This window comes from Chaetodon trifascialis, chromosome 13 (assembly GCF_039877785.1).
Source record: "Chaetodon trifascialis isolate fChaTrf1 chromosome 13, fChaTrf1.hap1, whole genome shotgun sequence".
NCBI lineage: Eukaryota > Metazoa > Chordata > Actinopteri > Chaetodontiformes > Chaetodontidae > Chaetodon > Chaetodon trifascialis.
Window position 1 is genome coordinate 13,514,437 of NC_092068.1, and position 27,835 is coordinate 13,542,271.

Sequence of the window (27,835 nt, forward strand, 5' to 3'; positions counted from 1 at the left end):
AGCTGTGCCCCCAGATTATTATCACCCAGCAGACAGTCATCACTGCTCGGCGTCACTGGTAAAACAAGTGGAGTGGACACAGTAACAGGAACACTTGGCTATTTGGTGCAATCACTTTCTGACACACAATCAACAACAGCTGATTGAAGTCATTGTTTTTGCAGGACTCTTTTTCTGGATTGCAGTAGACTATGTATGTGTTGTTACTGTGTCCATCCTCTGGACATAGCCAGTATAAATATCAGCATGGATTTGTCCTGCAGCACAAAGTAAAGAAAAGCCTCTTGGAACAATATATTTGCACTTTATTGAGAAAGTGAACACTGAACAATGAACTGAAGGGATGTAAAAGCCATGAAATAATACAAGGCAGACGTCATTTATGGTTTGCAAATTCTGGGCTTTTGGGTCTAAATTCTTTCAGACTGATGTATGGCCTTCTTTTCTTCTTGTGAGGCAGAGTCTTTAATGTCATGAGTCTGAATTTAGCAGGTGTGTGAACATTTGAAGCAGAATGTCTGTCTCAGGACCCTGCAGGACTCAGACTGCCTGCTGTGCTCTCTGTTCAGCCATGTGGCATTTTATCTCAGTACAGACTATAAAAAGCTTGAGGGCTTCACATTATCACAGGCAGAGACACTATTTACCAGCACATCCATAACTTACAGCGCAGTGGTGTGAAGCAGAGGTAGCCAGCAGGAATCATTGTTTAATTGACTGTATTTAACATTCTGACATTCGGGCATTAGAGAGCATGCTGTACAGTCTCAGGAAAAACTGTTTTAGTCATAAAAATAAGGTCTTAAAGTTGTCCATTCTTGAAAATGACTTTAATATCACCAAATACTGTTAGCAGCAATTGAATGTGAGGGACAAAAAGCTTTACGGTGATAGTAAAAAACACATTCCAACAGTTTGCTTTAAACTTATCCTCCACTGCAACATCGCTGAAAATGCTTCAGTACCAAAATAAATGAAGAGCTGGGTAACAGTCTGTGTGCGTCATGTGTGCACCTCTACATGTGGTCACGGTGGATAGAAAGCGCTGTCGAAACAGGCAGAGTGTGCACGTCTGTCAGGAATGTCAAAGTCATGTGGCAGCTCTCTGCTGGGGCTCTGTGTCAAGAGCTCCACGTCTTCATCCGAGGTAGAGGGATGAGTGAGGATGATCCGTGGGATCTGTCAGGCGATTGTCAGAGAGGGAAACAGGAATGGGGAGGACGGTAAGTCATCATGTGATATGGTACTTCAGGCTGAAAACCCAGGAAAATCAGGTCATGTAATTGTCAAATGTTTGTTTCTGAAGGAGTTTTGAATGTGGGAAAGGCTAAAATGAGGTGATTTGAGTGTAAGAAGATATAGTAAGTAGTATACAGTGTCTTAGTGAAAGGATGTCCTTACTGTCATCGTATGTTTCCCGCCTTGAAATGAATCGTTTTTCATCGAGGTCTCTGTCTCCAGTTCAGACAAGGTCCTCTTCAGGTCACTCTCCAAATCAGACTGAAGCATAAAAAGACAAGAAACAAGCGAACAAGTGAAACAAAAGACTGAGAGACTGGAAATGTAAACGTTAAGTTTGTGCTGTGCTTGAGTACACGACCCACAATGCCGTTGCCGTTGCAGATGACGGCCTCAAACTTCTTGGACAAACAGCCCTCTGTGCTCTCCTCTGTCGGCTGTTTGCCTCTCTGGCCTCCGCCATCCTGGCTGCACAGCTGTCGCCCCGTCACGTCCGGAGAATTCTGAGACTGGTCCAGGTCACACACCTCTCGGGGTAGCAGCCTCTCTCTGAGCACTTTCATCTTGATGCAGCTCCCAGCGTTCCTGAGGGCACTGACAGCCTCGTGGTGGGTCGCCCCCTGCATGTTGACGCCGTTGACCTGGATGCACCGTGGTCACATTATACTTTTAGGGCCAGTGAAAGTCGGAGCAGGAGTCAGAGGTGAGCGAGCAGCATGAGTTCTCTGAAAATAGCACGTCTATTCCCTCTACAGGCACTGACAAGGATTTCTCTAATTAGCTGGGTGTGAATCTGAACACTCTGGATGTGTTCATTTATTTGCTTTCTATTTGTCAGCCTCATTGGGGCTTTATTGCTGAAGGAAGTCCTCTGCTGGTCCTATGACGCCCTCCACTGGTCACAAGAGGAACACCAGCAGGGTTTTCAACAGTAAAAAACGTGTGATTTCCATTCAATCAACAATATGGCATGCTGAGGTTGTGTAGTTCATAGTCAGTGAATAACACATTATTAGAGTTTACAAACATGAGAAAAATGGTTCCTCGCCTACCTCCAGCAATCTATCTCCAACATGGATCCCTGCCTTTTCTGATGCCCCCCCTTTACTGACTCTGGAAATAAAAATACCCTGAAAGGAAATAAAACACATTAGCCTGAATGAAAGTTGCAGTATGAATGTGCTCAGAGCTTTTGCTTCTCATCGTCTTCGTTCGGTCAAAATATGTCAGGAGAGATCGAGCAGGAGGTGGAGCACTGCTGGCTCTTCTTCACCAGCACTTACCTCATCATGGTCTTTGTAAGGCAGAGAGCCTTTCCCACCAGCAATGCTGATTCCCAAACTACCCCTCTGGCCAGACACTTTGATCTGTAACTAAGAAGAAGTTGTTTCATTACATATAAAAAGCTAGAATTTCTAGGCAGTTAAAGCCTGAGTGGAGCAGCATTAACAAACAAAATTGGAGCAGTTATCAATCACTGCAGCGCACAGGGCAACCCCGCAGAGATCATTTGACATTGAAGAAAGATACTGCATGCAGTTACTCTTAATGGCACTTGGGAGACGAATGATTCCTGAGGAAGGTTCTTCTCTGTCGCCAAGGAGGACTTTGGACGCCCTGCGATGGAAGAGATGTTGTGGACAGGGTCTCCATGGAGACCAGATGCTGGATTAAGAGCTCTGTGATGCTGAGATTTCCTGCCCTCCGTGGTTTCACCTCTCTGATGGGGAAACCAGCGCTGCGAGGTGTCGCTCTCTGCCAGCTGGCCAGCACCATCCTGGTGATAAGAAATGATTCAGTGCGTTTATGGTCTGCAAGAAACATCAGCAGAGCCTCATATTTCCCTCCAAGTTCACTCACAAGACACTACAGCAAGATGACAGATTATAAAAGGATGAAACATTCAGTTCAACAAACGTCTTCTCAGATAGGGTTTCTTTGCTTATAAATCAAGATAAACAACGTGAACTGGCTCAGATACCTAAAATGGAAAACAGACCTCCTCAAGTAGCTCAATTTCTTCTGCGTTCCTCTCTGCACTGCGACCACACGGACCGTCACTGGCCGGGAACAGTTGAGCCGCAGCCTGCTGACACACTTTGTTTGCCACCCAGCTGAAGCCTGGGATGGCCCTGCTTTGGGTGCTGGTCCTGAGGGACGGGTTAGTATGAGGGTTTCTACACTCCTGGAGATAGTCAGAAGACACCACCTGTTGCTGAAAAATGCCTGTCAGTGTAAAGTCTTAAAGGAAATAACTAGTGACAGTGATGGATCAGCGGTGAATATGTTCTGTGAAACCATGTCCCTCCTCTTGAAAGCACTGGACTCAGACTAGGTGCAGCAGTTTCTCTACACTGATCCTGGGAGCAGCTGATAATCAGTGAAGTAAGACACGCTAATAAAATCCTGCTTGACTAGTCATAGTGCTTATTTAGTACATCACTGGGCACCAAAAACACCCATTAAAGCAGAGCGTAACTGAACTGCTCTCACTGCTGTTATTGTTATGTCGACCTAAAGGCAGCCAAGGTAGAAGCTGGATCTCCAAAGCTTCATTTGTTTTTGTCTCTTCTTCTGAGTGCAGCTTGATAAGGAGGCAAAGAAAGAGAGTGAAGGATGACACCATGCTTGAAATATGTCGTAGTCTCACTGAAGTGGCTTCCACTTAAAAATAGTGGAAGACCACCTTAAGCACCACATGTTGGCAGTCATAGCTCTTGAATAAAAAAATAAATAAAAGCAAGGTCTGACCGATAGCTGATAATTTCCAGTGAATCAAGTTTTCAGATAGATGATGCTTCTCTTCAAATGCAAAATCAAAAATGTACAATGAGATTCAAATAAAGGTGCAACATTAGCATCAGAGCTGCAAATTGGTACAACACATCATTATAATGTGTTCCTTAGATTTGTAGGTCTACTTTCACTGTGAGGAGCACAAAAAAAATACATCCACTCATTCTCTAAAATACTTGAAGCATGCCAGCGTCAGCACAACACGCAGCACGTGCAGGGTCAGACACGTCAAATATGGCACATGCTGGCAGAGCGTTACAGAAACATCATGCACTGCTGGACAGACAAAACAAGCAATGGAGGGGGCAGGAAATGGAATATCTGGATTTTTGCCTCAATCAAGCCAGTTTAAACGTCTGAGCTTACTTTGTCAATATATTAATTTTGGATATAGATATTAAGAAAGACCACAGCAAACTGTTTTAAATGGGACATTTAAAAGTTCAGTCAGTGAGATAACATTAAAAAGTGTTTGATGTTCTCTCTAAACTCAGCAGGCTGACCAATAACATTAAAAGGAATAACAAACATGTTTAGTGTTGCACTCATTTTATTGATCAGTGGTTAAAAAGTCATCAAGATCTCAAGGCACAGTGCCCCCATGAGATCCGCTTTGTGCAGTTTGATCAGAAAATAATTAAAAACATTAAAAACCATCACTTGAACCAATCTCTCTGGTCCACTTTTTGCAATCAATTGGTAATCAACAAAATAATACAATTTATCATGTACCATGTAAAACGATTTGAGAAAGCTGAGAAGTGCATTAAAGTGGAACTTCTAACAACTGCATTTTAAAAGGATGCCATCCTTGTGGTATAAACCTCACGCTCACCAAACCTCCGATGGTTATTCCGTACAGTACTCTTTGTTAAAGGGAGAGAAAACCTTTAAAAAAAAAAAAAAAATACAGCTGTTTTTGGCATCTATTTGAAAAAACATTGCAAAGCAGTGAAGCATAGCACATATAAATAAGACAGCATTGTTACTTCTGCATAATTACACTGCAGATTAGTGATTAAAGTTTGATGTGCAGTACTTTAAATCCAAATTTAATCAATTAATCACATCTATTTATTATCCAAAAATAAGTCTAGATGTTTTACAGGATTCAAGGCATCCACTCACCCAATGACAATTATATGGATTGAATAAGACATTAGTGACTGCGTTTTGTTCATTGCTTTGATTTAAAAAAAAAAAAAAAGTACCAAGAAAAAAAAAGTTTAAAAATCTGCAACTGATTAAGAAATTTGCTATACATTTTTATTTACATCTGAGCTGCCAAAAAGTACAAAAGTATCAATATTCACAAGAAACTATACAATAATCCTTAATCAGTAGGTCCAAAAACTGTTTTATGTTTGCCCAAAATGTAAAAAGAAGTATTCACCCAGTGTTTTAAAAATAGATAAAGAACAAATATATAATACATTTACGAAGGTTTGACCATATTATAAAGACTTATAATAGTGCAACTACCTAATGAATATTTTTAAAAAGAGGCATTTAAAAAAGTAATAAATCTTTAAAATATCTTTTTAAAAGGAGCGTCTGTGCAGATTTTTGCAGTGGACATTAATTAAAAAGAGGAAGGCACGGCGGCCCTGATAGACTGAGTCAAACACGTTTTACGCAGGGCTGGAGATGGAGTAAGGTTACAGGCGTCCCGGGGTTTAATCAGAGGAGGGGGAGGCCACACCGGGGTTCGTAGGTAAATAAAAAAACAAAACAAAGGGGGCTGCGGGGTTTGTGCAGGACGACACGGCGAGACACAGGAGGTAAAAAACATTTCTGAGGTAAAAGGTCACACAGACGTGGTCACTCTGTCTGCAGCGTTATTGACCTCATTTTTGTTGGAGTCCAGGCCTTTGGCAGCGTTCAGGTCATTGCGAAGGTTCTCAGCTGCTTTCTTCATTGTTTTCAGCTCGCCGGGGTGAGGCGTGGCCCGCCGGAGTAGTGTTCCCTGAGCGAAGGGAACAGACTCACGTTAGTGCTACATTCGTTTTATCTGCAGCACGGAGAGTCATTGAGTTAAGAGACAAGACAGCTAAAGGACAAGGCTAGCTAAAGCTTAGCTCATAGCTGAACCAATCCAGACCCCGCGTATATCATCAACTGGTGGCCTGCAGGTCAAATCCAGTCCACCACATTCTCATCCGGCCCACAGAATATTGACAAACTCAGAAAATGTGTGCATCTAATGTTATTCAGCAGTGGAAGGTCTGGGACACAATAACCAGTGAAAATGGAGTTGAAAGAATACGTCTGAGTCATAAATGAATATGGACTAATGGCCTGAGCCTTGTCTGCCTTGGTTTTATGCTTGCCCAATCACAAGAGACGTGAGAGCCTCTGCTCTAGCATTTGTCTTGCTGGTAGCAAATGGAAGTGTTAATTCAAAAAAGCTTGTTAGCAACAAGTGAAACAAATTCTGCGGTTCAGTGTGGAAGGCAGCATATAGTGCGCAGTTTTTAGACATGCTAGTGGCGTCAGTCTGACAGTGTGTTGGTCCACCACTTTAGTCCAGACTGAAATCTATCTATATCTATCTATATAATGGATTGCCATAAGTGCTGTGAATCTGTGGGAGTCTCACGAATCAATTCCGATTCTTGGGTGTCCGAATCAATTCGCAATCAATTCTCCATTGAATGAGCAAAAAACAGAAAATAGGGCTCTACTTTCAGTCTCTTGTCCCAGTAAACTGTGTGCCAAACCATTCACCGGCGTCCTAAGAAGCAGCACTAATTAACAAATTCATTTGAAAGCATCTTACTGTCTCCTGCTGCATGCAAGTAAGAAAATGAGGAGGAGTGCCCCTCTGTGGTATTAAGGTTATATCTCCAGCAGTGGAGAGCAGCCTCTCCGCTCCTCTGTGAGCTCCGGGAAACATGAAAAAAAGCTTGCAACTGCTGTCTTTTTTGAACACGTATTAAAGACAACTCGAGCGTGTACGTGCTGCAGACTGCTGCGCTGCCTTTGCAGCTGTGTTTTGCCTTTCTCATCCTGTCAACATCACCTTATCAACTAACATTTAGAAAATGGATTTCTGACATTTGTGAATCATCTCGTAGGAGATAAGAATCAACATTCTTATGGGATTTTTTCATCCATCCCTAATTGTTATAAAGTTTTGTACAGACCCTAAGGATGAATCCTTTGAATTTGATCTCCACGCTTCCTCTCGCACCACCCTCAGCTTAATACCTGTGGCTCATCACCAACTACTGGATGGGTAGCTGTGAAATTTGCTGATCTCACCTTTTCGTCATCCTCCTCCTCCTCATCGTCCAGGAAGTGAATGGCACTGATCCTGTTCACTGCTTTGCTGTCCCACGTGTCATCTGCCATGTCATTCACCAGGCTCTCCAGGGCTCCACAGCGAGCAAGATTATCAGAGCCTGCAGTCATTTTTCAAGGGAGACAACACAATTTGCATTACTGAAACTCGTACGCACATCAAAACAGAGTTACAGAGTTACAGAGTGCGAGCTGAAGTGAATATTTCAGCAGATTATAATCAATATGGTTGTTGTGATTACTTCTCTGCAATGTGACAACTCAAGAAATGAAAGCTGTCACATAACCCAGAGCCTGAAACTGCCAGATCACAGTTTCAAATCCCAGCTTAGCCACAGGCTTACAGCAACACAATCTTCCCTGCCCCCAACCTCAGCTTCAGCCTCACTCCTCTGCCCTCCACCATCTCCGTCTCAGATCTGCATCTTTCCCACAGGATGAATGAATGAATGAATGGATGAATGAATGAATGTATGTGCCATTGCTCTTTGAGGGAGAAACCAACATCTTTTCAAATGCAGAATACAGCGACAAGCAGGGAACACATTTTTTGCACCACAGATTTACGTGTAAGGCTGTGGATGACCGCAGAGGAAATTACAATTAACTGTTGTATCAGGCACAGATAGAGCCGGCCCTCGGCTGCATCTCTATACCAAGTGGGTGAGCTTTTAATGGCAGCGGGCCAGCCACTGCTAAGCCTCTTTAGCTGACCAATCCACCGCATTTCTGAAAAACATAACCAAGGAGGGCCTCAAGGGACAGAAGAGGCCCTGATCTGTTATAGGCGCTGTGATCCCTTACAGGACCTCATAATCGACAGATACTGCAGCAAGGGATCAGAGGGCGTGGAACGCAGTGTGCTTCTCTGAGCAGATCATGTGATAATGTCATCAAAAACCGCGGGGCACTAAGTACCCAGAGACGATGCAAAAACTGATGAGGAATATTACTCAAGTGTTGGCACCGAGTCATTTCACTGCAGGAGAAGCTCGACACTTAAGAAACAAGGAGACGCTGGTCTGCTCGGTGTCAGCGCACATGTAAAGGACCACTGTTCATCGACAAATACGTTATGATAGAAATGTCTAGATCTGCTCACTGAATCTGATAATATTGATGATTCATGGTGGTTATTCAAAACCTCTGAGGTTTATCTTAGACAAAGATTACCTTTATTGTCTGATTCACACGGCTGCTGAGGCAGCAGCACACAGGTGAGCACCCTCTCGCCTGAGTCAGGATCCTCGTCGGTCTGAAAGGTGAGGAGAGGCTGCGACTGGTTTTCTGACAACCACAAAGCCTTCAGTCGTAGTGTGATCAGTGACATCGGTAAGTTGGTGAGCCTGAAAACAAGCAGGAAGTAAATCACTGACGGGCTCCTAGCAAACAGGGAAACCACAAGAAACCACAAGACACCTGCAGGTAAACATTTCTGGATTAGTGCACGTGTCACGTTTAGGACGAGGAACTTGGTATCTGTTGTGACATCATGGAGGAGAGGAAGCACTCTCCAGACACTGATGTGAACATGTTTGTGTGTGACTAAAACAGCAGACACGCCTGCAGCTCTCTCTCAAGACAAAGCTTCAGCCAAAACAGGTACAGACAGAGAACTGCAGCCAAAACAACATCTGACTGATGGTGAGTAACATGGTCAAAACATCAAGATTATTTCATCAAGAATTCATCAAGTTTGATCATTCACCGTTCAATCACAAAGTCTTCAAACTGCTTGAAGGACAATGTGCTCTTACAGATAAGGTGGAACTTGCTGCTCTTGCCACCAAGAAACCAGTGTGTTGTGAACGAACCTATTTCCAGAGACATCGAGCACATGCAGCTCTGAGGCTTGAGACAGCTCAGACGGTATCCTCGTCAGTCTGTTCTCTCGTACACAGAAGACATTCAGACCGCTGCAGCCCCCGATCTAGATAACAGAGGAGACAACATGATGAGGCTGCATGTTAGCCGCCGTACAGGTGACCTGGGACGCATGAAAAATACAGGCAGACACACGTAAAGGTTGATGTTTTTTAACAAAGCGAAAAAAAACAAAAAAACAGAGTGAATCTGCTGTCAGCATTTGGACACTTTGTCCCAGAATTGGTGATCTCAACAGCATGGCAGTTAAATGTCAATGAGATGTGGCAGAGGGACCTAAAATTAGGAACAATTAGGCCTAGTAGCCAGACAGAGCAGACACTTGATGGGATAGTTGTAATCTATTAATCTGCTCAGACACAGACCTGAGCACACAGACTCATCATGTTAATAAGTTCATCAGTTACATGAGTAAATATGATTAGGAGCTTAGAGCAGGGAAGAGACTCACAAGTAAAACTCACCAGACAAATGCATTATTATGTCTGCTTTCATGTAAGCAGAAGTGTTCTAAGCAACTAATCAGCAATCAATAGAATCCATAAAACTGGGCCAATGGTCAAATAGCTGAGCAAAGCATGAATCAATGCATGTCCCATGTTTACGCTGTGGTTGTCAGAGATGTCATGACAACAGTGACACCATCAGCATCAATTCATTGTCTAAGCCGACTGTTATTTTCCTCCAAACACTGCACTCTTTGCATCATTAAGACACAGGGGCATTGTACGACGTCTAAAGGAGCCTTTCAGATGAAGCTTTAAAGCAGGCGTGCCTTCACTTAAACAGACAAGAGGTTGGAGAAGAATGTCACGTACGAACACAATGGAGACACTCCAGACGGAGCTGAGCGAGCAGAAGACTGAGCGGCGAAAGTGAAATGAGAGCCCGCGACAAGTGGGAGCATTGTTGATCCAAACGTGAATGAACTTTAGACGGTTTGAGCCAATGAAAATCTCAACGGTTGCTTTACAGAATTACATAACAATAGTTAGAGTCTAACAGGACAGCATGACTTCAGTCTACTGAAAACAGAAGAAAAAATGACAGGTTTGTTCAACAGCAGCAGATGTAGAATGTGTCAACTACAGCAAAGAAAGTATTCACTTCTGATATTTAGAAAACGCGCCACCTACAGGCAGAGCTCTTCTCCGCTTAATTAACTCTGTTTTGGTTATGTATTTTTATTCAGTATTAATTAGTTTTGTTTTCGTCTAGTCGTCCTGCTGGAGATGTCTGCCATCAGTCAGTGCTGGACCGGTTAGCTATCAGCTTAAAGGAACAAACCCCACGAAACTCCCAGCACTTACAACTTTTCATCCAGCGCTTGAAAGCATCCCTGGACACACTTGAATTTTGAGTGAAATGATGCAGGTTGATATGTGAAAAGCTTACCTCCTTAGGTAATAACATTAGCTGGTTTCTGTCACAGTTGAAGTTGGAAAGTCGCTTCAATTTCCCAATACTCCTCGGCAAACTCTGAAACAACGAACGCAACAACGATCAGAAAGAGCATCGTGTGCTCGTCCAGTTTTTAAACACACTGAAAGCTGAATAACCACAAAAGCACAATAACAGCATTTCCTTATCTCACTGTCTCTTTATATTTTTTGTGTAAAATATCTACTTATTAAACAGTTAAATCAGACATGTGTCACCAGCATAGTGAGGAGACATGTTGCTCACAGTTTGTTTCATTTAACACAGACATTCAGACAGACCGATGAGAGCTTCACACTTCCTTAACCCTTCCCTGACCTGTACAGTCTCTGAACAGTAATGGAGCTGCAAACACACCTGTAGCTGGTTCTCCGTGAGCACAAGTTCAGTAAGGCTTTCACAGTTGCCTATGCTCTCTGGAAGATACGTTAGCCTATTCTGATCAGCTTTCAGTATCGAAAGTTTCCGTAGTTTTCCTGCAGACAGGGAAAAAATATAGAGTCATCAAAATAAACCTTGTTCAGACATTGATCAGCAGGCTGATGAAGCAGTTTCTAGGTTATTGTGGAAAATGTTTGCTGCTGTCCTGTAAAAGTAATGCTGGCATATTTGCTGTTCACACACAGTACATAAAGCGTCTTACTGCGTTCCATGGCTGTTACATACGAACATGGCAACTAGCCATTTTTAATTGAAGCTTGAGGAAAGAGCTATATTTTCCCATATGCACGAAATACCTAACAAGGAGAAATACGCTATTAGAAAAGCTTCAAGATGGCATCATCATGCTAACGAAGAGCTACGAGAATCCATGTGCTTACCAATGCTTTCTGGCAGAGCATCGATGAGGTTCTGAGACACCAGCAGGTCAGTCAGCGACACCAGGCCACCTAACTCGGCTGGAAGTCGCTCTATTTTGTTTTCTGATACATCCAGACACAACAGGCTCTTCATACCGCCCATCTCCTGAGATTCAGAGCAGAGACTTAGAACCAAACAAGTTACAGTAACATGAAAGAGTGGTACTCTAATCAAAAGACAGACAACAGAATCTACAATAACAAATTGAGAGTAGCTTACGGCAGGTATTTCAGCCAACTGGTTTCCATCCAGCCACAAGTCCTTTAAGCTGACAAGACAGCCTATTGACTCTGGCTATGTGGGAGAAAGAAATGTAGGAATTGAAAGAGTTGAGAGCCAGGAAAACAGAAGAGAAAGAGACAACACAAGACAACAGAGAGGAGAAAAATACAATGTGAGTATCAGAACTGAAAGCAGAACACATCGAAATATCTAACAATGCACAACTGAGGAATAAATCATAAATGAAACACATAAAGAGCCTTTTCTTGGCAGCCTGACTTAGCTTGATCTGTCAGTAAATCATTCACCATCAGAGCTGGAGCGCTCGCATAAGATTACAACTTAAAACCAAAGCTCAGGGCAGATGGTCATCCTCCATCTGGGTGATAAGAGCTGAAAGCTGTTCTCGAGGGATGCTAATCTACTTGGATGTGACAAGAACAAGGAAATGGGAAAAGTTTTGTTGTGCTCAGTAAACAAGTTTCCCAGTATCCGGGGGGGGGGGGGGGGACTTACCAAACTGTACAGTTCATTATTTCCTAGGTCGAGTTCTTCAAGTCTATGAAGCATAGATAGTGACCTGCCGATGACAGATGACACTGATGAAACGTCCCATCCAAGAACATGCACAGCCTCTTTTTTATGCAAAGGCACAACAAGTACACTTTGGAGATATGAGATACAACAATATACAGTAGAAAAACACACATATCCACATAGACCACGCAGTCAGCTGACTACTTACTCTGGTAGGAATGTCAGCAGATTTTCTCTGAGTTCTAGTGAGGCCAAATTGGAAAGGCTGCAATGAAAAAATGGCAAAATGAAAGAAGACTCTACACTTCAGTCTTGATCATATCATTGTCATATCTCCACAACGCTGATAAATATGACGCATAATGGTCTGGGTGTCTCGAAAACAAAGAGTTTTTAATGACAGCTAGAAATGGTTGTCACACGTCTTCTTGCAATCAAGATTCCTGGGAACAGGAAGCACTTTGGAGGCGTGTCGGTCTTATCAAGGCTGTAAAATTACGATGGCATAAACAGGCGCTGCATACTTAAAATGAAGAGAAAAATGCCTAAATGGCCATCATAGACCAAAGTACAGGCTTATCTTCTTGCAGTGCTGCTTACATATGCCTCAGTACTGTACATGTGCCCAATGAAGAGGATTTTATAACAGTCTAGTAGCAGAGTACAATGTCCATCTTTTTGAGACACGGAATCGAACAGCTACTTTTGCATAATCTTGTGTTCTTCGTTCACCACTTCAGATCACCGAGTCACCACAGATTAAAAGACAGACAGAGCAAATAATGAAAACAACCCCCTCACTGCGTCAAGTGTCTCAGGTTTCCGTGAAAGACCTTTTTTTTTTTTTTGGTCAGAAACCCTCCCATCTCAGGAAATAAACCACTGATAACCCCTTGAACGTTTATCTCATCCGCTTTTCCAACTGCGTTATGGTTTTCATTACCTTCTTCCCTTGACAGGGAGCAGGCCTCAAGTCACTGCGTTACGTAAGACAGATATGAGACATGTGTGGGGCACATGCCGTACCTTGAGGAAAAGGGTGTTAGGAGAGCTCTTGAACTTAAGCTGACTTTGTTGGTAGGAAAACTGTGCGTGTCATAGATGTACCCCAAAGAGACCCTGTGCAAAACTGAAATCACCGAAATCACTGCGGCTGGAAAAGCTCCAGCTCTTTTCTGTGTTCAGCAGGAAGACGTTGCCATAGAAAACAACAAGAAGAATATGAGAAAAGGACGTCATAGCCAACACGGTAGTCGACAACATTTCTCACTTAAATATATCTCGTTGTGGGAAACAAATTCTGTTCATGAAAACACTGCGTTGCTAGGAAAGAGATGATGTGTTCAAGGGCAGACCACAAATCACAAGTATTATCAGTGACACTTCCAATATGTTCAGGTCAAAGTGAGCAAAACGTAAAGTCTCATTTTGATGCTTTTTTTTTTTAGTCTTTCGCAATAATTAACGTGCTGCAAAATATGTGACAACGAAGGAAATATCTGGAACCTGAAGAATACTCAACACACAAACAATAGTGTCAGTCCATGCGGGATCGTCGTCGGAGCACGCTCCATCTACATAATCCATTACAGCCCGGCTCTTCATCAGAAATCTGGTGTTTTGTGTCTTGCATGAAATCTGATTTAAGTCTATCATTAGGCTAAACACTGTACATGTATAACATCAGATTAACATTAAGCCTACAGAGCCCATCTGTAAACAGTACAGCATTATTTCAAAGGCTACAATCCGGACCTGCGATCGCTAAAGGAGCAAAAAGAATCATTTCTTTGATCGCAGTCAGGCTCTCATCCGCCATCTATGCATTATCCCCAGGAGGTTCAGCAGTAATCCTTAATTTATGGCACCACGGCAAGCCAAGACAAATCTCTGTTTAGTTTAGCTCCAAATGTTTCAGCCTTTATCTAATAGTTCAAATATGCCATCCAGACCACTGCCAATAAGGATTTAAAATATACTACAGCACAACATCAGCGCAAGTTTCACCAGGGATACACTGCCTTTAAAGAACGTCTATTCTGACCTCTAAAAAAACCATTCAATAAAGATGAAGGTGCTTAAAAACAGAGAGAGCAGGTAATAAGACATAGCAGCCGTCTGGGGTAATTTTATCCCTTTAAATCCCAGTGAGGGTTTAAATTCAGTTTCCTTTGAATTCCAGACATCTACTAAAAACATCCCTTGTGGCAATCTGACCTAAAAGCACATAGTTCTGTTATTAAATCCAATTATAACTGCACCCGACAATAAGGGAGACCTCGTCGGAATAAGAATGTTGGCGGACATGCTTTTCACTACAGCAGCCATCTCACAACAGGCCTTTTGGCTTTTATGAGCCAAGACAATGCAGCCAAGGAGAGGACACTGACCGATGTGTCTGCGAGGAGGGATGTGGTTGATATGTTTTCCTCAGTGCAGTGAGATGGAGGACACTTGAGAAGAAATGGTCCCGATCAGGCGAAAGGGAGGCAATAGAAACGCAGGCTTGTCCCGAAAAAGATTGCATTTTCTAAAGGTTATACACATCGCGAACACCATGTTTGCTATTTGAAGTAAGAGTCAGTCAAGAGAGGGTCATCTGAGGGTAAGATAACATTAAAAACATTTTCATCTTTGTCTGTGCTGCGAAGCTGTGTGGAAACGTTTGCTGGCAAAGGTTAGACGCTCACTATGTCATGGCGCGTGTGATGAAACATGGTGCATTTACTTACTTCCCGATGTTATCTGGAAGAACTTGCAATGAAATATCATTGATGGAAAGGCATGTTAGATTCCGCAGCTCTGGAAAGCTTTCTGGTAACCTGGAAAAATAAAAGAGAGGCCACAATGTGAGATGCCAGCTGAGAGGGAGCGCAAAGGATAACTTCAGTCAAATGCTTCAAATCCAACAATATTTTTGGCGTTAACTTTCGCAACTAACGTGAGAAGAGGATTCTAAGGGACTCCTTCCGTGTCAGCCAATCATAAAAGCGCAGATGCGCAGGTACCTTTAAATGTGATCACTTGGTGTTACACCTGCACAGTCTGCAACTATGAATCAGAGCGCGAAGAGGGAACAAAAACTTGTGTATGATTAAATGTTACGAATGCTTGCTAGGGGCTGCACGGTGGCGCAGCAGGTAGTGCTCGTGCCTCACAGCAAGAAGGTCGCAGGTTCGATTCCCGGGTCGGGCCTTTCTGTGTGAAGTTTGCATGTTCTTCCTGTGCATGCGTGGGTTCTCTCCGGGCACTCCGGCTTCCTCCCACAGACCAAAAACATGCTCATTAGGTTGATTGGTGACTCTAAATTGCCCCTAGGTGTGAGTGTGAGTGTGAATGGTGTGTGTATGTCCAGGGTGTACCCTGCCTCTTGCCCGTTGACAGCTGAGATAGGCTCCGGCCCCCCCGCAACCCCGAAAGGGATAAGCGGCATAGAAAATGGATGGATGGAATGCTTGCTAGGTGACGATGTGGCATTTAACGCTACTATTAGCTAACAAGTTAGCTATATAACACTGATAATCCATTAGCCATATGACCTAACAAGCATACATAACTCTATACAACATATTGATTGACGCACGACAGGAGAGTTATCACTTTGCAGCTGCCAGACTCCATGTTGAGATTTAACACCATAGATATACAAAACACTAAATGCCACATTGAGGCTTGTGAGACGCGTTGCTGCCTGACTCATTCAAACAGTAGAAAATCAGGCGTTTGTGCTGCTTTTGCGTGCTCTCAAGAAGGAAATGTTAGTAATGTAGAACAGGGAGAAATTTCACAGCACAGCAGTCACCTGATTGGCTACAGGTAACTCCCCGTTATCTATATCAAAACCCATGCATAAATGCAGTGAAGTTCACAAAAAACAATCAGTTTGTAAATGAAGGTTTTTGATGAAAATTACAAATCCTTCAATATAATCCTTCTTTGTGGATTTCTACCACATAGTATTTATATGTACAACGACTGCTTTTGTGTGCATTGAGTCATTTATATATAAATCCCAAAAAATGTTTGTAAATCCTTCTGTGTTCATTAATATTGAGGCTGACCTGACGCCACAGCGTCAGTGATGTGAAGCCAGAGTTCATCACACTTCAACCATAAGCTCTTGATGAGCTGAAGTCAATCTGTGCTTGTTGCTGTTCATCTTTGCTCTGTCCTGCCCGTTCTATTCAGGAAAGGCTTAGTGCAGCTTTAAAATCAAACTTACGGTATTCACTTGTACATAAACATTAAGAACAAAGGGGGTCAAAATGTTCCTGTTAAAGTCCAGGATGTGATTACACAGGGAAAGCTGAATGCTACTGGACATGACCAGAATGCTTCAATTACACCAAATGCACCTGCCACACAAACATGATATTAACAGTATGCAGTCACCTGAAAAAAGGACAGCATGTGCCCATATTTTCATTTTCTATGAGGAGAAAAACAGACTTTTGCACACTCTTGTCAAGTTTTTTACTTTAAAAGCCATTTTCCTCGTTAATGTTGCGGGCTGACCAGATGGGACTACTTAGATGGGAGCTGTGGTCACACTTTGATCCACAGCAACAACAACAAAATGCTGCTTCTCACATCTTTTTGAACTTTGGTTGTTTCTGTTTCTGCCGGCAGTCCAAGTGTGCTTGTAATTGTCTTTGGGCATCCTACGGAAATGTGGGCTTGTGAGACTACTTCTACTGAATGAATGTAAGGTCCTGCTGAATTACACTCACTTACAAAGCCTTGAAATCATACAGGTTTTGTATATCTATCAGACAAGCTATCAACAAGTCTTAATAAGTGGAGCCTGGTGCTGGTATTTGGACCCAAGCACACTGCAGCTACATGTAAGCTAAAGCTAGCTAATACAAACACAGTCTCCACCACTGAAACTTAAACTGGGACCTGCCTTCAATCCCAAAATGACAGGTTCTTTAATAGAAGAGCGAATACAGGCATCATAGTTATTACTATTTTCAGATGCTGTCAAGGTTGTTTTTAAACACCAGATGAAATCAGGTTTATATTTTCAACTATGGCGAGTTGAAAGCCACTTATCTTCACTTTCACATGTTAATAAAGATTTGAATCTATATAGCTGATTGAGCCTTTAATATTCCCATGAATATAAGACTGACAACAAATGCCATCGCATTCCTGCTCTCCCGTTTACTATTTAACTGTTAAAACAGGGCCATGAAAGAGTGGAAAATGAGGTTACTACTGTGGAAAAAGGGTGAATTGTGTGCGTCTGTGTGTGCAAGCGAGTGTGCACTTTAACAGTATTGAACACCGATGCCTTTGTCATACTAGTCATTGTTGCCTCCTAAACTATATACTGCAAATCAGTGTGGTTTTGCTCCTGCTGAGGTGCAAATTAGATTCACCCACACAATGAAAAGCACACTCTGCACTATTTACAATCTGTCAAGGAGGGAGTATTAATATCTATAATGGCAGAACACAATGCAAAAAACTGAAATATACATTTCTCTGCACAATTTTCAAAGATGTACTTCCTGCTTTTGTTATCCTAACATTTTAATCTGGATAAATAGGCCTGTTTATTAAAGGGAAATCAATAAGTATCAAGGATCAAAATAAATAAATGCAATATGCCAAATGTTACGAACCGTGACGGCTGCATATTTTAGAAGAGACAAAGAGTATAGCATTAAATATGAGTGATGGGTGATTTGAAATGGAAAACAGCATGAGCTGGAGGACTACCTTGTTAATGGATTTCCACTGAAATCTGCCACTTGGAGGGCTTTGCAATAAGAAATGCTCTCTGGAATTTCCATAATATCTGAAGAAGAAAAAAGACACACGTTAAAACACTTCTCCTCGTAAAACATGCTCTAACTGCACAAAATAGATGTACAATACAATCAGCTGCAGTTAAATTATAAATAGCTGCGCTGTTGTTTAAAACATCTCCACTTAATCATGACTCAACACAAACAGCACTGTGTGTTAAACGTCTGTTCACCCTCTTTTAACTTATTCGACTCTCTGAATTTGGTTTTGCTCTCCGGCCACAACTGTGAACATCCCGCTCTGCTGCGAAAGAAACCTCAGCAGTGTGTCTAAAGGAACATGGTCTGTCCAAACAACTGAGGAGACTCAGGCTAATGCAAACCATCTTTATGTGCTTGCTTGTTGTATCATCTTCACTAATGAGGACTAAATCTGTCAACGTGATTCATTCGCTGAACTTAGCGCCGTCTTGCTCAACTGTAAAAAGATATTCTGGTAAACATGAAGAAAACACACACAGTTCTAAAATGTAATGTGGAGCAAATGGGAATGTGTTTGTGTCATAATTTTCTTGTTTACTTTTCTTCTGCTTTGTTGTGTCAGTGCTTTCCTTTCTTACCGTTTCGAGAGACATCCAGCTCCACCAGCTGCATGAAGTTGGCTATTTCTGGTGGAAGCCTCTGGATCTCATTGTCACTCAGGCCAAGTTTTCTTAGTTTCACCAGTTGGAAAAATGGCTGAAAGGTGAAAAGAAATGCTTATTCAGTAAAATGATTGAAGGGCTTTCAAATTTTTACAATGCTCTTTCACAACACTGGTGCATCTTGGAATGATTATGGAGAGAAATGTGAACTTGACACCTTCTTGGATCATTTTTTTATATGCTATTGGTTCATGCAAAGAAATTAAATACAATCTCACATTCATCCCTGCCATTGTTAAAGATGCTACTATAAAACACTTTTATTCAATTTCCAGTATATCTAACTGAATGTGATGTTATGTTTGGTGACAGAAATGACAAACTGTTTAGATTATAATCACGTTTTTAAAAAGGACTGATTGTGTATTACAGCAGCACACACCTTGTTAGCATTTTCAGAAATAATAATGACTCAGCGTGTTTTTTTTTGTTAAGGGCAACACAGGCTGCAGCCTCAACATGTTTTCTTACATTTCTGTTATTCCTTTTTATCCCACAGCAGGTGACAGCAGGTTTTACTTCGTGTCTCACAGTCAAAAGAGTTCTGCTACAGACCACCTCTAATGTGCTGTCATGTCAGACGCCAGGCCTCAGACAGTTAGACACAACTCATAAAACAGTTTGGGGAGGTCACGGTCACAAGCTGCTACTTACAAGCACAGGGATCTACCTTTGCTGTCAATTTCTGGGAGAGAAAGATTCAGTTTGGCACACTTCTTTAAAGGGTAAAAGCAATTATCACAAGTACATACTTGACACCCATGACAAGAACAGGCAGAACCTCGCCTGTGTGGTGGTGGTGAAGCAGGTAGCTAACAACACTGCTTCAGGTTCCCCAGGTGTTTTGGCATGGAAAGAATAAAAAACCTGAATTTCCCTCCTGGCCTTTCTAATTTCCACTGTTATTGTTAGTTCCACAGGAGCCGGCCACGAGGGCTCATCCATGCACGCAGTTGCCAAAACCATACATTTATCATTCAGTCGATCAGTCGCTGAAGTTAATGGACAAACATGCTGTGCAGTCTTCTGATCTGCATGTCCAGTATGTCGCAATCACATATTTTCACCTAAATAGGGCTAAACAAACAACTCTGTTATAAATTCTCATACAAAAGGAATGCAGCGCAGCACAATGGCTGTGTATTCCACTGACTGTCCTGCAGGCGAAGGTAATGTTTTCTCTAAAGGTGGATGGAGCTAAACAAGGCAAACTTTCCTGATCTGAAAATATATCACAGTAAGCTGCTATGAAGGTTTATTATATCAGTATGGCTGGTGCACACACAACCCGTGCAGCTCATTATTGCAAAATTAGCCTCACTTTTCAGCACATTACCAGCCTTAATGATTTCTGATTAATTCTTAATGATTGTGCCATTTCCAATAATATTTAACGCTGGAGCCCTCAGAGTACAGACCCCGCTGTACAACGTCTGTGTCTGGAAAGAGGGTAGAGGGTAGAGGAGGGAAAAGAAAAAAAGCTATGATGCAATCATAATGTTTTTGTTGTGCCACATCACCTGCACACCTGATCACAGTTAATGTCAGCGAGGTGTGAACGCAATCCCTGCAATGTCTCTGTATTTTTAAAAATATGAACTCATGATCCAGCTGCTCATTATCCGTGCGCCATATCCAGACACAGACCACTTTTTAATAATGTGTGCACAGTAAATAAGGCCTGAGAGTCCAAAAGTCAAACTCCACCCTATTACAAAATGTACATCATTCTAAGGTCTGAAGACATTTCAAACAGTCTCTAAGCCATTGTTTCATCAAGCAAACAAACCTGTCCTCCTACATGTCATGACAACCGACTGAGCATTTGCATCCTTACCACTTCAATTTCACTTTCATGTTTCACTTTCTTGCAAGCACCTTCTGTGGGTGAAGTGTGTGTCTGCTAAGTCAGTGTCCCAATCACACGTGTACAGCTCAAAGGTTTGTCTTGATGAGATCATCAAGGGAGTCTTGGCTAGTACAGACCTGTTCATTTCCAGACGACTAACCTGAACTGTGACGGAGGGGGAAAACAATGCAAATTCAGATTTTACCAACATGTTTACCACTCTCAGACTTTCGACTTTAACTATGCCACTCCTTTATGACACAGTGAACCCAGCAGTAAGCAAACAGGTATTCTTGAAACCTGTATCAAGAGCTCAAAGCCTTTGGCTCAAGAGAAAACAAAGACGTTTAATTCAAATGCTTTTATCTGGTTTTTGTCCCAAACTAATCCTCATGCCAACAATAAAGACAGAGGAATAACAAAGAGCAATACAGAATTGATTCTTTTGTATTATCAGTCTAGTCACAAATTTGAATGAGCTTTGTGAGGCTTACATTAGCATACTGACAGCAAACCTGTTCTTCCCGTAACTCCGCACCACGCCCCAAACAATCACCCATGTGTGACATTCAAAAAACAAAAACAGGCTGAGTCAAGAACATGTTAACCATTCTCTCAGCCCCAGAGTCAATGTTTGAATCTTCAGTTTCACCTTCAGCACTGTTTGTTAGAGAACAAGCAGAAGCCTGAAGGTGGTTCATAGCCAATGAGTGCCAGGATTATTGCACTGCACGCTGTCAACAAGACAGACAAGAAAGATGTCAATTAGTAGTTCAATGACCAAAATTCTTATATTACCCAACCAAAATGTTCATTTTTTTGAGACTGTAGATGAGTAGAATGTAGAGCTTGTTGATTATCTGGACTAGGCTTCTGTGCTTTTTCACAGAATTACCACCTCGCATTTGTATGCCTGTCAAGTTTCAGTTTACATCCATGTCTGTCAGACTCATAATATATGTAGAGACGACTAATTCAATAAAAGCATTGAGTGTATTTTCTGGCAAAATGGATGTCACCCTTGTATTGACACATATGATTCCTGTCAGAAACATGCTTCATCACATGGAGCAACGACAATCACCTGAAGCTCAGTATCAGTAAAACCAATGAGCCTGTGGTGGACTACAACGCTTCAAATACGGATGTTACTGCAAAGAAGCCACAAATTCTGAAGTGTGGATGCTTTGTACTCATCTTTAGCCAGGCAGCACAGTTTCAGGATGAACACTAAGATTAGTGTCACCAACTCAGTGTCTGAAATATGGCCACAGTCTCCCCTTCGGTTCCTGAGTTATGATGTAGAATAAAGGCCAGAAAAGTGTTTTTGCAGAACATTATGATGTCACAGTGAAGATGACCTTTGACTTTTTGTATATGTCATCACTTCATCATGTTGTCATAATTAGCATACAGATTCTGAAGTTATGGTCACGGTGACCTATGACCACCACAATCTAATCAGTTCATCCTTGAGTCCAAGTGGACATCTTGCGAGATGTAATGAAATTCCCTCCAACCCGTTCACAAGAAAGGAACGGACGGACGGACGAACACAGCCTTCATGGAGGCATAAAAACGCACACAATCAATAAAACCTCATGTTGTCTACATTTCCAAGGCCACAACCCTACAGCCACAAAGACTGAACTAAGAGCCATCAGTGGTCAAATGCTTCTTGCAGTCTAAGGTTGCATGGTCCTCTGCATACAGTATTATGTATCACAGCGAAGGATGGAGTTACAACCGTCATGTCAGACACTCAACAACTGCACTACTTTTTGGACAGTTCTTTCTCTGAAAGCACATCCTCTTAAAGATCACATGACAGCAAAGCTCAACCACCAGCTTCCTGCTCTAGGACTCATAGCACCCCTTTCTTTACCACTCCACACTTCATAAACCAATGCAGCTTCCTGTCTAAAAGAGCACAGTGCCTCGTCTCTCCATCCCTGCCATCACTGTGTGTGCAATGTTGAAACACCTGAATGACAGCACATCCCCTGAAAGCCACTCATGCCTGAACTAAGACTGCAAATGATCATTTCCACTAACAATCGCAACTGCTGATTGTTTTTTTTTTTCATTTGATCAAAAACTGTAAAAAAAAAATGCTCATCTATTTCCCAAGTTGACATATTTAAGTTGATTGTTATGATTGATTTGCATGTGGAATAAAGAGGGCAGAAATAGTGAAAAAAATCCCATTACAGACCAGGGAGATGTACTCAGATTGCTTGTTTTATTTAACGAACAATCCAAGCCTTAAATATCTTCATTTCACCATCATATATGACAAACACTGAAGAAGCTGCAACCAGCAAATGTTTGGCATTTTTGCTTGAGACATGACTGAAACAATTAAATCTAAAAAGCAGACATAAGAGCTGTTTTTAGCATACCAGTCATTCAAAACTCAGACAAAGCCACCTACACCTCTGTCTGACAGTTTCACTGGAGCTGGACACAGTGGAAACTGCGTTCATTTTTAAACTGGATGAACAGGCGAGAGCATTTCAACAACCGGCGAGTCTTGCATTTTTTCTCATCCCCTTGGTTTTCTAGTTTGACAGCTGTTTAGTAAGCTCAGGACGACTATTTATGAAGCAGACTGATGGCATGTAATGTGGGGGCTGGCTGCTGAAGGGGAATTGAATAAACAAAGAGACACAAGTTACAGTTCGCTCCGTGAGTCCACTGTCTCATCACAAACAATACATAAAACAATTTAACAATGCTCAGAGAGCGAAGGCCTAGCTGTTAAACATACTCACACAAACCTGCGCGTTGAGTCTCCATGACTTGGGACATCCGATTTTTCATTGTAAAACAACTGAAACTACCAGCTCAGGTTCAACTTGCCTCATCTTGTTAGTATAAAAACACACCTCTGCTGTTTCATCCTACTGCTAAAACCGCCTTGTGCGTGTCTTTATCTGCCTGCTGGACTTGAACTACATTTACTGTGTCGAGGCTTTGTTACAGCACCGTCAATACAATAATGAAGTAAGTGGTCCACGCTAACCCACTTAGCCACCTCGGAGGCAAATGTGAGGAGGCCACAGTGAGCACTGAGCTGGACTGATGCAAAGGTTTGTCCAGAAGGACGTGTCTTGGGTTCACTCAGCGAGCATTGATGACATTAGTTACGTGGCACAGAGTACAATGAACATTTTCTCTTGTCAATATGCAAATAATTCCCCTTCTATCCTCTAAACATACTTGGAATATTTCACAACTGAGTGTAGAGATTACTAAATTGCCTGGCAGTTGTGTGTGTGTGCGTGCGCTTGTCACAACGGGAGTACACCTGCTAATCACATCCTTGGCTCACTGGGCCAGTTTGTCAGGTGTAATGTCTGAAATGTGTGTTGCTTCATGGTTTTGTTGGTCTGAACTTAACAATTCAGGTCAGTGATTCATAATGCCTTCATTAGAAAACACTAGCACACACAAACGCACGAGAGAGGCAACAACAAAACACATAATGGCGTCTTTGTTTTCAGTCAGAATACCTGTTCCTGTGCTTCTCTTCCAGGGACAAAGTAAGCAGTGTGACACAGCCACAGGAGGCTGCTCACGTTATCTCTGTTCCATCACTTTTCTACAGACGTGCCAAGTCCAAACATATTCTTTCAGCTCTCTTTCCTTTCCTCCGTGGACAAAATTCCCGTATTTTTTATTTAGATAAACACAAAATCATCAATGCTACGTAAATTACTTTAAGGGCTGGACAGTTGACAAATAGTTTTATTTATGGTTGAGGTTAAAAGAGGTTTTCTTGAAATGACACACTTGTGAATGAAAGAAAGAAATGTTGCAAAGGCACAAAATAGTTCTTCAATCCAATCAGCTTTATTTCTGACCCACCGTGACTTCAGTTATACGAGGTCAGGGCAGTATCTCAAGCTGGCTAAACCTTTTTCCATCTGTCCAGTAGTAAACCCAATATATTACCAAATGCACTCCCTGCTTTTTAAGGTTACATTGATAATACCTAACTCAATTTTCTCAGGCTCGAAATACACTCTCCAGAGTGCCACTAACAGCAACTTCTATAATAAAACCGGTTTGGCTGCAGAAGTTAAAGGGAATATGCTGCAAAACCACACAGTCAGTTATCCTTTCACTCACTGCTGCAGCTGTAGGCTATATGTCAAAGAGATACCGCAAGTCAGATTGTGGGATCTTGAGTTTCAAGCCTGGACGTAGGGAAATGAACCACTGTGGCCCATGAGAAATAAAATGCACTTAATCCAGAGCACTAGAGTCACAAGTAAGAAGGCCGAGCATGTGCATGCCCACCTCATCCAGCCTGTCCGTAATTCAGTCGCCTGCGCTCCTCACGCATGGTTTCTATTGAAAACAAACAGAGCTGCTGTGTTGGTCAGAAGGTCAGTGTGTGCATCTGCTCAGGTTTACAGTATCCAGAATCCATTTGTGACTGACTTGAAGAATTAATTCATGGACGTCTGAATATATCTCTACAGTGGATGAACAGTGTTGAGTCAATTATTTAATTCAACAATTAATTACTTTGCAAACTGACCACTAATCAAGCAAAAACACTGCTCATTCACTGGTTACAATTTCTAAAATGCAAGGATTTTGCTACTTTTCTCTGAATTTACTCAAAATCATTGGGTTTTGGACTGTTGGGCGGACAAAACAAGCAATCATCACCTTGGGCTCTGGGGAGCTGTGATGGTAATTTTTCACTTTTCTCTGGCATTATGCATGAGGACTAGCAGGTCAGGCTGCACATTTCTGTCCAAACCTGGCCCGAGAATGACCCGAACCTGACGCCGTTCATGTGAGCTGAAGCGCAGAGTTTGTGCTACCCTGTCACACAGTCGCTGTTTGCATACCAGCTTAAGCGTCAAAAGACAGTGTTTAATATGGGCTTAGGTAGACTGTTTTACACACACACACAGCAAAATGTTTGTTGGCTATAATAAAATTTGAGTCATGATCTAGCCCAGCCAACATAACCAAACCTGACCAAAACCCAAGCATAATTTCTTAAATTTTGTTCAAACCCAGCCTGATCCATCGGGTCCAGGTGGGCTGGGGTCAGGTATCCACCCTCCACTGTAGACTAAATGACTTGGGGATGCGTTGGATTCAGGGATTTGAACCTGATATTGACCAAATGAAGCAGATTTAGGCATCTGCCATGACATGACAGTCCACAAAACAGCTTTCTTTTTCGTTTTGTTTCTATCATATTTTAATACATTAGTGTTTCTTTCAGTCTGGGCTGGTAGTTGATGCTGTCAGTAGTGCCACAGCTATCTCTGCCCTCCCTTGTATTAACATGATTCCAATTAGTTTCATGCAATGAGGCCCACAGAATTAAAGGAAAAATGCACTGGTCCTGAATCTGTGTTTGGTATCAGCTTGGGTATCTGGAAAGAAAAAGCTGATGCATCTATAAAATGATCAACAGATTAACTGAAAAAGATAATTACTGCTAGGTGCAGCCAAACATGACAATATTGTAAGATGAGACGGGAGATCATATTACAATATTTATCTACTATGATGATCCGTCTTATACGCAGTCTTTTCCTGGTTTCTTTACAAGCTACATCACAGCTGGTTGACAGAAAATTCAAAGTACACTTATTGGATTTTTTCAGCAGCTTTCTGCAACATCTCGTGGCCTTCATCTGTGTATTCGTCTGTTGTTTTGGTGTCAAACTTAATTCTAAGGTCCATAATGACCCGTCAAGCTTTACATCACATCTGAGTGAAATCTTATTTGGAACAGAGAATGCTTCTAACCTCGTGGAAATCATACACACGACAAATGATATTTCTCTTATTCCACGTAGAATAACTTTTGCCCTACAGCCCCACTAGTCAACATTCATCATGGTACTGAGTCATATGATTTGAGCCTTCAGATTTTGTTGATAACACTCTATTATTATACTCTGTAAAACCAAGAGCATCAGAGTTTGGAGACAAAGGTCAAGGCTTTTCTGACCTCAGCATGGGATCACCTGCCCAAACAGGTCTGACATGTCGGACAAAATGTCAGGGCTTTAAATGCTTGAAACACCTGGGACTGAAAATGTTTTATGATCAAAACCCAGACTCCGGCACACGTGTTTAGTTAACCTGTGGAGGGAGGCAAAGTTAAGGGGAAATTTCCACCTACACAGGGTGCCTGCCTTTGCTGATCTTGCGTAATTATTGTCCCCAGGTCCCAGCAGACTCTCACGGGATGCCCGATCAGCTCAGTTAGCAGCTCTGTGTCAGAAACTCTTTGAACTGGTGGGACGCATTTCATGTTACCAAAAATAAGCCACGTTAGGCTGCCCCTGAACCTGCCATGAAACCCAGAGAGAGGAGGCGGCTTTCTGCTTACCTTGGGCAAGTCTCGCAGTTGGTTGGCATCCAGCAACAGCTCCTCCAAACTCCGTCCGTAGCGATAAATTTCATCGGGCACATACAACAGGGAGCAGTGGCGTTTATCGATCGTCTCAACATGACGGTTGCACCGCCACAGGGGTATACAGTGAAACATCACGGGGGAGGTGGGAGTAAATCTCGTACCCGTGCGACAAACAAACAGCGGGCAGGAGGGGGATGCAACAGATTGCTACGGCGAGACAGTCCTGCGCTAAATTAACCGCACAAGCGAGGCGAAACTCACCGGCGAGCAAGCGCCGAAACTCCAACTGAGTAAGTCGCGGTAACGTTACCGAGCTAACGTTCGTTCGGTCGCCACGAACATGGGAGTTATTCTCCGTCGCTGCCTCACTTTGGTTAGTTTGTAGGCACCTGTTTTTTTTTTCTCCCTCCACTTGGTTCCTCGTCTCGCGTCGACCTCCGCCGCTTTAAAGCCCCTCTATTTAACGTAAAAAACTCAGGCAACACAGGCTACATCTCCGTGTGGAAGAGGGTAGCATTCTGCTTTTTTTTCGTCTCGTCCCGGAGTTAATTTCCTCTCCCGTCCAGTTTCTGACCCGGAACATTCACTCCCTCATTCCAATCCTACGTCACCATTCCCGGCTGCTCCTCCCTCCGGTCCCTCCTCTGGATAGTCCCGTCCCGTACAGGGCCGCCATGATGGGGCATAGAGGACTGACAGCAGCTCGGGTGGGGGCCCAGGGTGAGGGGGGACACCCAGAATAAAAGACCTGCGCCTCAAGTGTGTTTTTAGAAATATTTTAAATACACCTGTAGTAAAATCATGCTTTTGTCACCACAGCCGTATTTGGTCTCATATAACC

At 42.5% G+C, this 27,835-nt stretch overlaps 2 protein-coding genes across 2 annotated transcripts; both read right to left on the reverse strand.

The window, feature by feature from the left end:
* Positions 1 to 305: 305 nt before the first annotated feature.
* On the reverse strand, positions 306 to 1,962 carry LOC139341596 (protein scribble homolog). Its single transcript, XM_070978169.1, has 3 exons — positions 1,605 to 1,962; positions 1,402 to 1,500; positions 306 to 1,179 (listed from the first exon to the last, which is right to left on the reverse strand). Exons 1-3 carry the CDS (start codon positions 1,863 to 1,865, stop codon positions 1,027 to 1,029), a joined length of 513 nt encoding a protein of 170 aa, XP_070834270.1. The 5' UTR covers positions 1,866 to 1,962; the 3' UTR covers positions 306 to 1,026.
* A 2,605-nt stretch (positions 1,963 to 4,567) lies between these two features.
* lrrc1 (leucine rich repeat containing 1) lies at positions 4,568 to 27,575 on the reverse strand. The gene is made up of 14 exons (XM_070978357.1): positions 26,968 to 27,575; positions 18,659 to 18,776; positions 18,010 to 18,088; positions 15,015 to 15,104; positions 12,491 to 12,547; positions 12,262 to 12,325; positions 11,743 to 11,817; positions 11,484 to 11,628; positions 11,020 to 11,138; positions 10,618 to 10,701; positions 9,153 to 9,268; positions 8,512 to 8,684; positions 7,300 to 7,439; positions 4,568 to 6,001 (listed from the first exon to the last, which is right to left on the reverse strand). Exons 1-14 carry the CDS (start codon positions 27,124 to 27,126, stop codon positions 5,843 to 5,845), a joined length of 1,578 nt encoding a protein of 525 aa, XP_070834458.1. The 5' UTR covers positions 27,127 to 27,575; the 3' UTR covers positions 4,568 to 5,842.
* Positions 27,576 to 27,835: the final 260 nt, after the last annotated feature.

Excerpts from the sequence above, each read along its gene's own strand:
- LOC139341596 (XM_070978169.1), bottom strand. The coding sequence starts at position 1,865 with ATGCAGGGGGCGACCCACCACGAGGCTGTCAGTGCCCTCAGGAACGCT. Across the intron at positions 1,501-1,604 it reads TCTGCAACGGCAACGGCATT|TCTGATTTGGAGAGTGACCT; the intron begins GTGGGTCGTGTA and ends TTTATGCTTCAG. Across the intron at positions 1,180-1,401 it reads GCGGGAAACATACGATGACA|ATCCCACGGATCATCCTCAC; the intron begins GTAAGGACATCC and ends ATCGCCTGACAG.
- lrrc1 (XM_070978357.1), bottom strand. The coding sequence starts at position 27,126 with ATGTTTCACTGTATACCCCTGTGGCGGTGCAACCGTCATGTTGAGACG. Across the intron at positions 12,548-15,014 it reads CTTCCAGATAACATCGGGAA|CCTTTCCAATTTGGCCTCAC; the intron begins GTAAGTAAATGC and ends TTTTCATTGCAG. Across the intron at positions 11,139-11,483 it reads TGCTCTGCCAGAAAGCATTG|GAAAACTACGGAAACTTTCG; the intron begins GTAAGCACATGG and ends CCCTGTCTGCAG.